The sequence below is a fragment of the Pezoporus occidentalis genome, unplaced genomic scaffold, assembly GCF_034315485.1.
Source record: "Pezoporus occidentalis ecotype Australia unplaced genomic scaffold, CSIRO_AGI_Poc_V1 ctg3, whole genome shotgun sequence".
Taxonomy (NCBI): domain Eukaryota; kingdom Metazoa; phylum Chordata; class Aves; order Psittaciformes; family Psittacidae; genus Pezoporus; species Pezoporus occidentalis.
In genome coordinates this window covers 153829-167500 of record NW_026914940.1, presented here as the reverse complement: position 1 = coordinate 167500, position 13672 = coordinate 153829, and the positions used below count along the sequence as shown (strand labels likewise).

Below are 13672 nucleotides of genomic sequence, written 5' to 3'. Positions count from 1 at the left end.
CACTGCTAAGCCAAAGCCCCATTGGTCTCCATCCCATGTGTGTCATTGATGGGTTTGGTATTTTCACAGCTGTATCAGGAATTAAACCAAAAAGTTCTCTCCAGACCAAACTAATGGCTCATGGACTAATCTGGTTTCCACAGCCACCAGCTCCAGATGCTGTTGGAGAAAAGGTGTGAATCCCTCAAATGGAAAACTGCAAAATGACAGCTGGGGAGATGCCTCTTACAAATGCTCGTATTTCATAGCATCATGGAATGGTTTGGGTTGAAGGGACCTTAAAGCTCATCCAGCTCCAACCCCTGCCACAGGCAGGGACACCTTCCACTACAGCAGGGTGCTCCAAGCCCCTGTGTCCAACCTGGCCTTGAACACTGCCAGGGATGGGGCAGCCACAGCTTCTCTGGGCACCCTGTGCCAGCGCCTCAGCACCCTCACAGGGAAGAGCTTCTGCCTAAGAGCTCATCTCAGTCTCCCCTCTGGCAGCTTAAAGCCATTCCCCTTGGCCTCTCCCTACAGGCCCTTGTTCAAAGCCCCTCTCCAGGTCTTTTGCAGCCCCTTTAGGCACTGGAGCTGCTCTCAGGTCTCCCCTTCAGGAGCCTTCTCTTCTCCAGGCTGCCCCAGCCCAGCTCTCTCAGCCTGGCTCCAGAGCAGAGCTGCTCCAGCCCTTGCAGCAGCTCCGTGGCCTTCCTTGGACTCACTCCCACATTCCAAGTAGATTCTCCTCTCAAACTACCCTGAAAACTAAACACCATGTGGTGGGGGCTGCTTATCGAGGTGCTTCTCACATGGGATGCTTCAGCATTGTCTTTCTAACGGTCATCGGGTCTTGTTTAAGGGAATTAGGCTTTTAGGACATCTGCTGCCATCCCCACATCCCTCTCATCATAGCAGTAATTCCTGGGATCGCCATCCCGTAGCCACCAAATCACAGCAGGCACAATGACTGGGGCCTGCCCTTCCCCTGCTCCTTTCAACATCAAACTCTAAAGGCTTTGCAGGGGGACAGGGTCCAGAGCCCAGGAGACTCCTGTTTCCATTCCACTCCATTCAAGATGCTCCAGGCCAAGGAAGAGAAAGAAAGGAAGAAAACAACCCTAAGGCACACAAGTGCATCCTCTGCTGATGAGTCTGTTCTACTGAGCAGGCATTTCTCTGACAAATGTTAGATTATCTTCTTTACTTATTAATAGTGCTGGAGGGGAAGGACTGTGCCTCAAGAGGTGCTGCAATGCTTTCTGAAGGAAACATCAGAGCATCTCTATGAGCACCAGGCTGGTATCTGCAGACAGGTTACTTTTAAACACATGCCTCAGTCGTTCAGAAGAAAACTCTTCAAAGTGGGTCAGTGTTTGAGTCGCCCATCAGGGGTCTATAAACACGACATCAGCTCCGTGTTGGCTTTCTACTCCCCAAAAATAGGTCTTAAAGTGGCTCTGCCTCTCCACGAGAGGGTGACTTGGGATCTCCTGCAGGTATTGGTGCACTCTCCTTCTCCCAGGCAATGCTCTTGGCACAGTTCCTGGCTGAGCCCACCCAGCCCAGACATGGCATTCACCATATGGGAGCATGGACACTTCCCACTGCTGCCTCGGGATGGATGCTCAGTGGCTGTTGGGGTTGTTCCTTTTGCTTTGTTCCGCCTGCAACAGGACTGTCCCTTTGGTGGAGCACGTAGCTTTGCACAAGGGAGTATCTGCAATGACTGGGAGCATCCTCCTGCCCTTATCCTTATCTGCTCCATCAGCCACGGTGTGTTGGGGTGGAGGATCCCAGTCACAATGGCAGACACCCTATCTACTTTTCCAGCAGTTTTCACAACTTTACAGCACCCTCAGCTCCAGAAGGCTTCTGCTGCCTCTGGGCAAGGTCTGTGAAACCTGAACATCCTGGTGGCTGCATCTGCTGACACCCTGTGAATCGCAGAATCACAGAGTGGTTTGGGTTGGAAAGGACCTGAAGCCCATCCAGTTCCAACCCCTGCCACGGGCAGGGACACCTTCCACTAGAGCAGGGTGCTCCAAGCCCCTGTGTCCAACCTGGCCTTCAACACTGCCAGGGATGGGGCAGCCACAGCTTTTCTGGGCACCACACCTCAGCACCCTCACAAGGAACAGCTTCTTCATTATATCTAACCTGAACTTCCCCTGTTTCAGTCTGAACCCATCACCCCTTGTCCTATCACTCCAGTCCCTGATGAAGAGTCCCTCTCCAGCAGCCATGTAGCCCCCTTCACACACTGGAAGCTGCTCTGAGGTCTCCACACAGCTTCTCTCCTCCAGGCTGAACAGCCCCAATGTTCTCAGCCTGTCTCCATACAGGAGGTGCTCCAGCCCCTGAGCATCCTCGTGGCCTCCTCTGGACTTGCTCCAACAGCTCCATGTCCTTATGTTGAGGACACCAGAACCGCGACACACGGAAAGAGGCAGGAAGCAGGAGCAACATCACCACCATCACTTAACATGCAGCTTGATCCATCACAATTCCTCCCTGGCAACTCACTCAGCCCTCTCCTGGTGGCAAGAGGCTGTGTGAGGAGAGGACACTGCCCCCCCCCCAATGTCAATAGGAGCAAATGGGATTTAAGGCAAGCAAATGAGAGCCCTCTTGAGCCGCGCTCCTGCGAAGCAGAGGGAGATGAAGGGGGAGGAGTGAAAAGGAGAATCCATAAATCTTCACCTCATTCACAATGATCCGGAGCTCTTATTAAGTAAATTAATTGAAGTTAATTTAACTCGATCATGACTCCCGATCACAGTGATTTACTGAGGGGGAAATTGCATTAGGAAAGGCCACACTCGCCAGATAGAAGAACGGAAGAGAATTAGATCCACTTAGCAATGGGAATTAATATGGAAATAGCAGGTGTAAATTTCACCTTATCAAGAGAGGGAAAATGATCTTCATAAATTCGGAGCAATGGCCCCCGAGTTGCTTATAAATCTATTTAAAACAAAAATATTACCAAAAGTGTGCTAAAATTAATTTCAAATATACTCCCATCTCTCGCCTTGGAGTCAAGTCAGCAGCTGGGGCAAGTTTCATGCAAGGCAGCAGGAAGGGGAGGACACGACTCATCACCCAAGGGATCAGCACCAGGTACCTCAGGACCTGCAGCAACTCCCCCTGTCACTCATGTCACAGAAACATGGAATGGTTTGGGTTGGAAAGGACCTTAAGGTCATCCAGTTCCAACCCCCTGCCATGGGCAGGGACACCTCATGCTAGACCATGTCACCCAAGGCTCTGTCTAACCTGGCCTTGAACACTGCATGAGACAGACACAGCTCCTGCCTAATGTTTCTTGTGGCAGTGTATTCAATCTGAAAAAATCAGTGCCTATGTAAAATCCTTGCACATCACCTTTGGACTTCCCCAAACCTGGATTTCATAGCAGGAACTTCCCCTTAGCAACAGTTAGAAACCACACTGGGAGCAGCACTTGGCTGCAGCACCACCAGCCTTTGAGCATCTGGCTTAAGGTGAAAAGGATGTTAGAACCAATAGCTGACCATTCAGTATGATGAACACCCAATGATGAATGAGGAGGTGTCTAATCCAGTGCTGCAGCAACACACAGTGTGTCCCACCACCACCAAAGCCCCCCATTGATTAGGCCAAAACAAAGCAAAGCAGCAAGAAAGCAGCTTCTGGCTCCTTGCTTGTTACAGGTCCAACAGGATGCTATGAATGATGGAGAAAACCCTACAGGAGAAGCATTTGCCATGTGCTTCCTCCAGCCAGAGCAGATGATGGATCACACACCACAAAGGTAATAGGAGACGGAGTAAGTGATTTATTGCTTCTTTAAAACATAATTGTTTTAATTGCTGATGGCATTTGATCAAGATTTGTCTGAAGCAGCTGGAAGACCCAAACTACATCATGCAGTGAAGTCAGAGATTAATATGGATAAAGTGACTCTACAAGTGAGAGCTTGCAGCCAATCCTGGTGGCATGAACAGGTTGTTTCTCTGCAGAATCACTACTCAGCTGAGCAAGAGCCATGACCCAGCAGCTTGAGACTCCTGCTCCAACCCTGACTGAAGCTCCTGCCCTCCTCAGCTGTCACTGCAGATCCTCCATCCATCACCTATCCAGATCTGGAGTAACAAGCTACAAACCTGAGCCAAACAGTTGGAACATGAGTTGCTTTCTACTAATTAAGGCTGAACTTCATAGAAGTAAAGACTGGTTTGGGTTGGAAGGGACCTCAAAGCTCACCCAGTTCCAACCCCCTGCCACAGGCAGGGACACCTTCCACTAGAGCACCTTGCTCCAAGCCCTGTCCAGCCTGGCCTTGAATGTTTCCAAGGATGAGGCATCTACCACCTCTCTGGATAACCAAGGTAGGCATCTATTACAGCACATGCATCTGCAGCAGATCAAACTTGAGGTGGCAATGAGGAGCCTCTCTCCATCCCTTACCACTGATGCCTGAAAGAGTTTCGCTGGTCAGGCTCATATATCAATGGGTAATAGTTTTGGGCAATGCCATGTCACAGTGTGACACAGTGCACCCAGAGGAGCTGTGACTGCCCCATCCCTGGCAGCCAACAACAGGGGAAAACCCACAGCATTCCCCAGCTCCTTGGGTTTGCTGCACTGGGATGAGTAACAAGAAATCCATATCCAGGCCAGGCTCTGTTTGCCCAAAATATTGCCTGTGACAGTGGCAAAGAAGCATCTCAGGAGGAGGAGAAGTCATTCTCACCCTAAGGCTAGCCAAAATCTGCATTATAACCAAAACCACCAGTTCTAATAGCGGTTTTAGAGCATCAGTTTTAGAGCATCAATCACCATAATGATCTTTCTGCTTCACACACAACTTCCAAGCTTTGTCTTGACATCAGAGATGTTCCTTGGTAACATCTCCACCAGCAAATGTGGCTGCAGCTCGCCCATAGCTGAAACACAGATGCCAGCACAGCTGATTTAGGCTCATACTCTAGGGTACTGCACCATCCTTTGGTGACATCCTTCATCAGATGGGTGCTGGCACACCAAGTTATTTGTTCCAGGGCCAGGCTGATGTTCCATCCATCCAGATAACCCAGGAAGAAGCAAGTTGTGCCTGCACCTACTTCCTGGTGTAGGTTTGGGACTTCCAACATGCTTTCAATAAGCTCCTCTGTAGCACCGACATACATAACATTATAAAGCAGAAGGAAGGTCTGGCCATGTCTGCCTCCAGAAGAAGCAGCAACTTTGCTGAGGTCTGATGTTAAAAGTTGAGTTTATTCTTAGAGCTTATTTAACTGCTTCATGGAAACAATTCATTCCCATAGGGAATAAATAGGAAGCCACAGGCTGTAGGAAAACTGTTGGCCACCAACACCGACTAGTATGATTCCTAACGGGATTTTACAGCCTGAGTGAATAAACCCAGCTAAACAAATAGAGAAATTAAGTGATGAACACACATTGGTAATAACACAATAGCCAAGGGATGGAAGAATTACCTGGATGTCACGGGGCGCCTCATCTTCCAGTTGGGAATGGGGCTGCTGAAAGGCGATGAGGTTGCAGGCACCACGTTCTTCTTCACTATCCTGTAGCGGGTCTTTATCACCTTGTTGGCGGGGGGGCTCCTGAGGAAGTGCAAGTTGGCTCCTACAAGAAAGCAAATGGAAGAAGGGTTTGAAATTCAGGTGTGTGTGGGATAGAAGGGAACTCACCAACATATGTCTTACACCAAACTCTAAGATCCATAAAAAGCGGGGGGAAAAGGGGGTAAAAGACCCCTGGGGTGCATCAAACATGAGACCACCATGGTTAATGATAACAGAAAGGCTCTGATGGATGTGGGTTGGCTTCACCAACCCAGAAGCAAAACTCTAACATGGATTCACCAATACCTTGATCCCCAGCACTGGAACTGGGTTTATGCATTGGGTTCAAGCTTAAAGAGGGACATTCAGGTTGGATATAAGCATGAAGTTCTTTACTGTGAGGGTGGTGAGACACTGGAACAGGGTGGCCAAGGAAGATGTGAATGTGTCACCCCTGGCAGTGTTCAAGGGCAGGTTGGACACAGGGGCTTGGAGCAAGCTGCTCTAGTGGAAGGTGTCCCTGCCCGTGGCAGGGGGCTAGAACTGGATGAGTTTTAAGGTCCCATCCAACACAAACCAGTCTATGGTTCTATGATTTAATCACTCCCATTTTCCTCCTGTTTCACACTGGTTTATTCTGCTGAATGTTCCATGCCATTAACACTTACATATTTGACTCTGGTTTTCCTCCACTTGATGGCAAGCAATTTTTTGTGCAGCTCTAAGAAATGCATCTAATTGCCTGACTTTTATAACATACACTGTAACTGCCCAGATAATTAAAGCTGACACTCCGTGCTGAGACCAAGGCTTCTGGGTTTATCACTGATTTAAAGGGCCGGCTGTTATTCTTGGGGATGCTCTAATAATTAGAAGGTTGAGAGAGGAAAAGCAGAATCATTATTTCCCCTGAAAATGTTGGACCCGTCCCCATGTTTGCCTTGGTGAAAGAAAGGAGAATCAGGCTGCGTTCCAGCTAAAGGGGTAATCTGGATATATGCTGGAAGTAGAAAAACAGGAACATCAAAAGCAGCGTGACCAGCAGGTTAAAGGAGGTGATCCTGCCCCTCTGCTCGACTCTGGTGAGACCCCACTTGCAGCACTGTGTGCAGTTCTGGGGTCCTCAACATCAGAAGGACATGGAGCTGTTGGAGCAAGTGCAGAGGAGGCCACGAGGATGCTCAGGGGCTGGAGCACCTCCTGTATGGAGACAGGCTGAGAACATTGGGGCTGTTGAGCCTGGAGAAGAGAAGCTGTGTGGAGACGTCAGAGCAGCTTCCAGTGTCTGAAGGGGGCTACAAGGATGCTGGAGAGGGACTCTTCATCAGGGACGGGAGTGATAGGACAAGGGGTGATGGGTTCAGACTGAAACAGGGGAAGTTCAGGATGGACATAAGGAAGAAGCTCTTCCCTGTGAGGGTGCTGAGGCGCTGGCACAGGGTGCCCAGGGAAGCTGTGGCTGCCCCATCCCTGGCAGTGTTCAAGGCCAGGCTGGACACAGGGGCTTGGAGCAAGCTGCTCTAGTGGAAGGTGTCCCTGCCCGTGGCAGGGGCTGGAACTGGATGAGCTTTAAGGTCCGTTCCAACCCAAACCATTCTATGACTCAGATACCCATCGCTTTAGAGGTGAGGAAAGAAGAGAGAGGAAAGAAGACAGAAAGCAAACGGGTTTTCATCACTGCTTCCCTGTCCTGGGACTTTTTATATCAGCCTAAATTCTTCAGGCCAGCAACTTCACCACTGGGTTGGTTTCTAAAGCCCTTTGCAAGGTTTAAGCTCTAATTCCCATTCCAATTACTCTCAAGCACTGGCAAAGTTGGAGCATTTTGCTTCAGAGAACTGCATTTAGGACTGCAAGATGGGAACAACAGAAGGACAGACATGCCAACCCCTGCATGGCCCAATGCTGCACACACAGGATGAAATCCCACCTACTTTGAGACTGAGACCTTTTTAACCCAGGAGGCATGGATGCATCCAGCCTCTCATGGATACAGCATCAAGCACGTACCCAAAGCAGCTCTTCCACACAAGGATGGGATGAGAGCCACAAACCCCCCTCCTCCCCATACAGCACCAGCACAAGTTGACCCTTTCCCTCCACCTGCCAGAATTATTAAGCTGGGAATTCACTGAATCCATTATGAACATCATTTTGCTGCCCTTACACCAGCTTTAGTTGCCACTCATCATCCCAGAACCTCATCAAACTCCTGTTTGACACCGTCTCCCCGCTCGCGCAAGCAATAGAGGTCCCAGATTGTTGAGCTTTAGAGGCATCCTCACCCCCCTTCCCTGCCCAAACGGGCTGGCACCTGGTAAACTCTATTCCCTGGAGGTAATTGGATGGTGTATTCATGCCGAAGCTGCTCTTCTGAAAGTGCCTGCATGCACAGCTCCAGCATTAACCACCTCCTCAAAGAGCCTCTCCGAAGAGCTCCGGTTGCTATTATTACTTGCTAGCTGAGGGGTTTTGTGTAGATAATCATGTTATTTAGACAGGATGTTGGTTTAATTCCCTTCATTACAGCCTCCCAGGGTTGTAATTTGGGTGGGTTTTTTTTTCCCCTCTCCTCCACATGATGTATTCCCCGTGGCACATTTCACTCAAATCAAACACTTTTGGCTTTTATTACAAACAATACCCCAGCGTCCCCCGTTATCAGCCCGGCGCACACACGCGGGCTCCTCGCACAGCTCCAGAGGTCAGGTCTAATGACTAATCGATCTCATTAGCTTTCCTAATTAAAAACTTTACTACCGCAATGGAAGACAAACTACAACCAAAAAAAAAACCCACCCACCCGCCCTGCTTGCATCATCTTGGAATGGGATATGAGCAGCATTTATCAGCCCAGGCTCCCGGCGCAATGGGACGCGCGCTGCTGAGGTCGGTGCTTTGTTCCGAGCTGCGCATCCCATGGGATCGCGGTAAAAATCACGGGGTAAACTCTAATCCTGAGCTGGAAGTGGGTAATTTGCTGCCAAAAGCTCTTGTCATGGTGCTGCGAGCAGATGGGAGTCCACCAGTGAATGCATCCCTTAGGAAAGGGGTTGAATGCAATGTGGATCCGTATCATGGAGTCACAGAATGGTCTGGGTTGGAAAGGACCTTGAAGCTCATCCAGTTCCAACCCCCTGCCACGGGCAGGGACACCTTTCACTAGAGGAGGTTGCTCCAAGCCCCATCCAACCCAGCCTTGAATACCATGGGACATATCCTGCCCATGGCAGGGGGCTGAAACTAGATGATCTTAAGGTCCCTTCTAACCCAAACCAGTCTAGGATTCTATGATTTCTGTTCTGTCTCCCCAAAATGAATGAGGTTTTAACATCGAAAAGGGAGAGCTTTTCTCCAACCCCAATAGAAACTGGAGAATGAAGAGCACTTGCAAGGAGGTTTCAACATAATAAAGTAAAACCTTTTGTAAAAACATGCATTTACCCCCCAAAAATGGAGGGAGGGAGCACTAATCTGCTGCTACTTAATCCACATCCTTCATCCCTATAAATTCTCATTAAGTCAGAATCATAGAATCATAGGATCATGGAACGGTTTGGGTTGGAAGGGACCTTAAAGCCCATCCAGTTCCAACCCCTGCCATGGGCAGGGACACCTCATACTAGAGCAGGGTGCTCCAAGCCCGTGTCCAACCTGGCCTTGAACCCTGCCAGGGATGGGGCAGCCACAGCTTCTCTGGGCACCCTGTGCCAGCACCTCAGCACCTTCGTAATCCTACAGTTCTGCCAAAAAAATGAGCAGAGGGGAGGTGGATATTAACTAATTTTGCCTGTTCCTCAACTAAACCAGGTCCAACAGTCCCAGTCCTGGCACACAGGCAGTGGGGAACGTTGTACCCTGAGCCTGTGTGACTGTGCTGTTACAGCAGCTCTCAGCATCCTCAGCCACCCGAGCACTAACAGGTACGTGTTCAAGTCCATGAGGCGAGAGGAAGATGCTGCTGCTTGGGGTGGATGAGGGAAAGTGCAGTGGTGGTGGAGTAAATCCTGTCACCTCCTGCTGGGAGAAGGAAGCTAAATAAGGAAGATGGATTTCAGAGTGCACATACTCAAAGCCAAGAACCACAGAATCAGGGACTATCAGGTTTGAAGGGACCTCAAGGATCATCTGGTCCAACCTTTCTAGCACAGCATGACCTAGGCTAGATGGCCCAGCACCTTGTCCAGCTGGATCTTACAGGTGTCCTGCACTGGGGAATCCACCACTTCATGGGGAGATGATTCCAGTGGCTGATTGTTCTCACTGGGAAACATTTTCCTCCTGTGTCCAACTGGAATCTCCCCAGCAATAACTTGTGCCCGTCAGCCCTTGCCTATTCCATGCACCTCCTTGTAAAAAGGAGTCTTCATCATCTTTGTAGCCACGCTTTAACTACTGGACATGGGGGTAAGGTCTCCCCGAGCCTTCTTTTCTCGAGGGGGAACAAGCCCAGCTCTCTCAGCCTTTCCTCAGTTTCCCAGTCCTTGGATCACCTTTGTGGCCCTTCTCTGGATTCTCTCCAGCTTGTCCACATCATCTTTGCATAGCAGGGACCAAAACTGAACACAGTAACAAGAGGTTATTACTGCTTTTAGAAAAGGATATGGGATAGGAAAAACTTCCCAAACGGACACACAAATGAGGCAGGAATGGGAAAAGACCTACAGTAACCAGTGCTGTGGGCCATGACATGACCTGGGTCCTATCACGTCTCCCACCCTCCATCAACAGACCTCCCATGTGTGAGTCTCTGCTGGCGCACACCAGACACCGGCAGCTCCATCACAAGCTGCTGGCACTGCTGCTGTTCAATCCCACTCCAAGGCGAGCCTGGGAAGCTGTGAGTGACAGGTACATTGATCTTCCAGCACTTGGAAGCGAGACAGGAGCAGGAATGAATGCAAATTGTGGAGCAGAAGCTGTATCTCTGATAGGATGCCAGTATTGTCCCCAGCTCCAGAGGAGACCTTTGGGATGCAGAGCAATGCAAAGGGGTCACCCTATGAGACCCTTCTGACCCACTCACAGTGAGTCGACGAAGAACAAAAGCAAATCAGAGGCGAAAACCCTCTGATAAATCAGAGTTGCTGTTTCAAAGACAGATATTAGGAAGAATAATAAAATAATAAGGAATACATGTGCAAAGGATGCTACCAACATGCCTGAACTCCTGATACAGGCTCTGATGCTAGCAGACGTGCACTCAAAACCAAAGCAGCTCCAAAAAGGACTGAAAATCTCTGCTCAAGGGTATTCTAAAGCCAAACACTTTCTAACATGAAGATGTACCCTAGAAACACTCTCGCTAAAGGATGTGCTCCCGGCCTGGAAATAAAGATCCAGCAAAACCCACCATTATGTCTCCCTCATCTCCCAGAACAAAGAAGTTTTGGACCTACCCAACTGTCCTGGGTTCAGCAGTAGCACTCATTTTTCTCCTTCTCAGTAGCTGGTGCAGTGCTGTGGTTTTGACTTTCAGCCTGGGAACAGCGCTGATAACACCGATGGTTTTAGTTGCTGCCCAGTGATGTTTACTCTGATCAAGGACATTGTGAGTCTCATGCTCTGGCAGGGCGGAGGGGAAGCCAAGAGGAAGCAGAGACAGGACACCTGACCCAAACTAGCCAAAGAGGTAATCCATACCACAGCATGTCATGCCCAGGATGTAGAACTGGGGGCAGTTACATGGAAGGGCGAGATCAGTGCTTGGTCGGGCTGGGTATCAGTTGGCGGGTGCTGAGCGGTTGTGTTCTCTTCCCTTGTTATTTCCCTTATCATTATTATTATTGGTGATATCAGCAGTGGTTTGTGTTATACCTTAGTTACTGGACTGCTCTTATCTCAACCCATGGCAGTCACATTCTTTTCAATTCTCCTCCCCATCCCTCCGGGAGCGGGAGGGGAGGAAGGCGGGGAGTGAGCGAGCGGCTGCATGGCAGCTAGGCTTAAACCACGACACCAACTCATGCATGGACCTTTCAAGAGTTACATTAACAGATCACAGAATGGTTTGGGTTGGAAAGGACCTTAACATCACCCAGTTCCAACCCCTGCCGTGGGCAGGGACACCTTCCACTAGAGCAAGTTGCTCCAACCCCCGTCCAATCTGGCCTTGAACACTGCCAGGGATGGGGCAGCCACAGCTTCTCTGGGCACCCTGTGCCAGCGCCTCAGCACCCTCACAGGGAAAAACTTCTGCCTTATACCCAACCTGACATCAAATGACCTTGCAATGGGGATATATCTGTGAATGAACCAGGATAAAGTTTCTTTCCTGCACCTACACCCCAAAGCAAATCATTTTGGTGTCCCCATCACACCACAGGCACCTGCAAGACACCAACCCTGAGCCACACGATACCTTTTATTCTGCCTACCAACTTGGGCAAGTCCCCAGAGTTAACAAAAGGCTTTAGGAATTACTGTAATACTGTTAGGAATCGAGTGTGAAAGCAGGCACCAGTGTTAGGGGATGATTATCTCGGAGCATGTTCAATATGTTCCCACAGAATGGCACAGCAAGAGGTTAATTATATTGCGACTGGAATCCGCTTCCAAAAGGCCCATCCTTGGCTTGAAGAGGGGAATTGAATTTTCACACTCATTCAGTTCCCAGCTCTTTCAAGAGCAATGGCTATTTATGCCAGAATGGAAATGATGGCTTATGAGCATCAACTGCTGTTTAATAGGACATAAATCCAATTGATCAGAAGTGCTCTACCTGTAACCCCAAGCAAGACTGCTGTTTCAGGCTGTAAGAGTCACAGAGGACAAGGGTAGCACAAGTTTTGCAGCTGGAATGTCTGAAGGGGCTCTGAACCCATTGCAATGGTTGCTCAGCACGGCAGCAGCTTCCACTGGGAACATTTGGGGAATTAACTCCAAATCTGCTTTCCTGATTCCTTTATGCTGAAGGGACTGCAGGCAAAGATGAAGTTAAGGGAAGCCATCAGGCACCATGCTGAAGAATGTAAGGAAATACCTGTTTTCATAGGATCAGGGATTGGAAGGGACCTCAAAGCTCATCCAGTTCCAAACCCTGCCACAGGCAGGGACACCTTCCACTAGAGCAGGGTGCTCCAAGCCCCTGTGTCCAACCTGCCCTTGAACACTGCCAGGGATGGGGCAGCCACAGTTTCTCTGGGCACCCTGTGCCAGCGCCTCAGCACCCTCCCAGGGAAGAGCTTCTGCCTAAGAGCTCATCTCAGTCTCCCCTCTGGCAGGTTAAAGTCATTCCCCTCGGTCTGTCCCTCCATCCCTTGTCCCAAGCCCCTCTCCAGGTTTCCTGCAGCCCCTTTAGGCACTGGAGCTGCTCTCAGGTCTCCCCTTCATGCAGCAGAGGGGCAGGATCCCCTCCCTGAGCTGCTGCTCACATTCTAGGGGTGCAGCCCAGCACACACGCGCGGGGGGGGTCTGGGCTCAAGCACACACTGAAGCCGGTTCTGGATGCTTTAGATGCCCTGAAGCAGAATGCAGGTTGTATTTATACCAGGATTACTTTAAAGGCTCTTAGACAGGAAGGAAGCTGAGAACACCAGCAAAGAAAGAAGCAGCATCTCTCACTCCCTGTTTAGAATCAATCCAAAGGTTTAGGAAAGCCCCGCCAAGCGTGGAGATGGCATGGGGGAACCAGGCAATCCCTTGGCTGTTGAGAAGGAGAGAGAGCGTGGAGGAGAGCACCTGGAGAAGCTGGGGACAGTGCAGAGTGGAAACACTGTCAGCAAGTGTGACAGGGGAGAAGGGGAGGTAGCAGAAAGGAAAGAAGCAGGTGTGAAAGTCAGGGAGCTCCTCCAAGAAAATCCCTGGGAAAATGCTGCTGGAAAAGATACCCAGGACCAGCATCCTGAAAGTGGAATTCCTGCAGTCACCTTTCAGCCCTCTGCGGCTGAAGAAGTTTGAAAGAAGGAAACCACGCAGCATCATTCAAGGTTGGTGATTCCTTCTTGAAATTAGGGAGCAGAATCTCAATACCTGTTACCTGGGACTCATGCTTCATAGTGTACATCTGCATGCACTTTCACATAGCTCAGCTCCCTCTCTGATCAACCCATCCATCTGCTCCATCCATCCATCCACCCATCCATCCATCCCCTCTATAACCTGTCTACCAAAACAGCATA

General features: G+C 49.8%; 1 protein-coding gene and 1 long non-coding RNA gene across 3 annotated transcripts in view; both read right to left on the bottom strand.

The window, feature by feature from the left end:
- Positions 1-13672, bottom strand: part of ZC3H3 (zinc finger CCCH-type containing 3) — a 155872-nt gene that overhangs the window by 84920 nt on the left and 57280 nt on the right. For both annotated transcript variants that reach the window (XM_062626938.1, XM_062626939.1), the window contains exon 4: positions 5463-5613. In XM_062626938.1, coding sequence (XP_062482922.1) covers positions 5463-5613 — 151 coding nt within the window. The remainder of the gene's footprint in view (positions 1-5462; positions 5614-13672) is intronic.
- LOC134167855 (uncharacterized) lies at positions 8121-12936 on the bottom strand. The gene is made up of 2 exons (XR_009966303.1): positions 12722-12936; positions 8121-9277 (listed from the first exon to the last, which is right to left on the bottom strand). It is a non-coding gene; the product is annotated as an uncharacterized LOC134167855 (long non-coding RNA).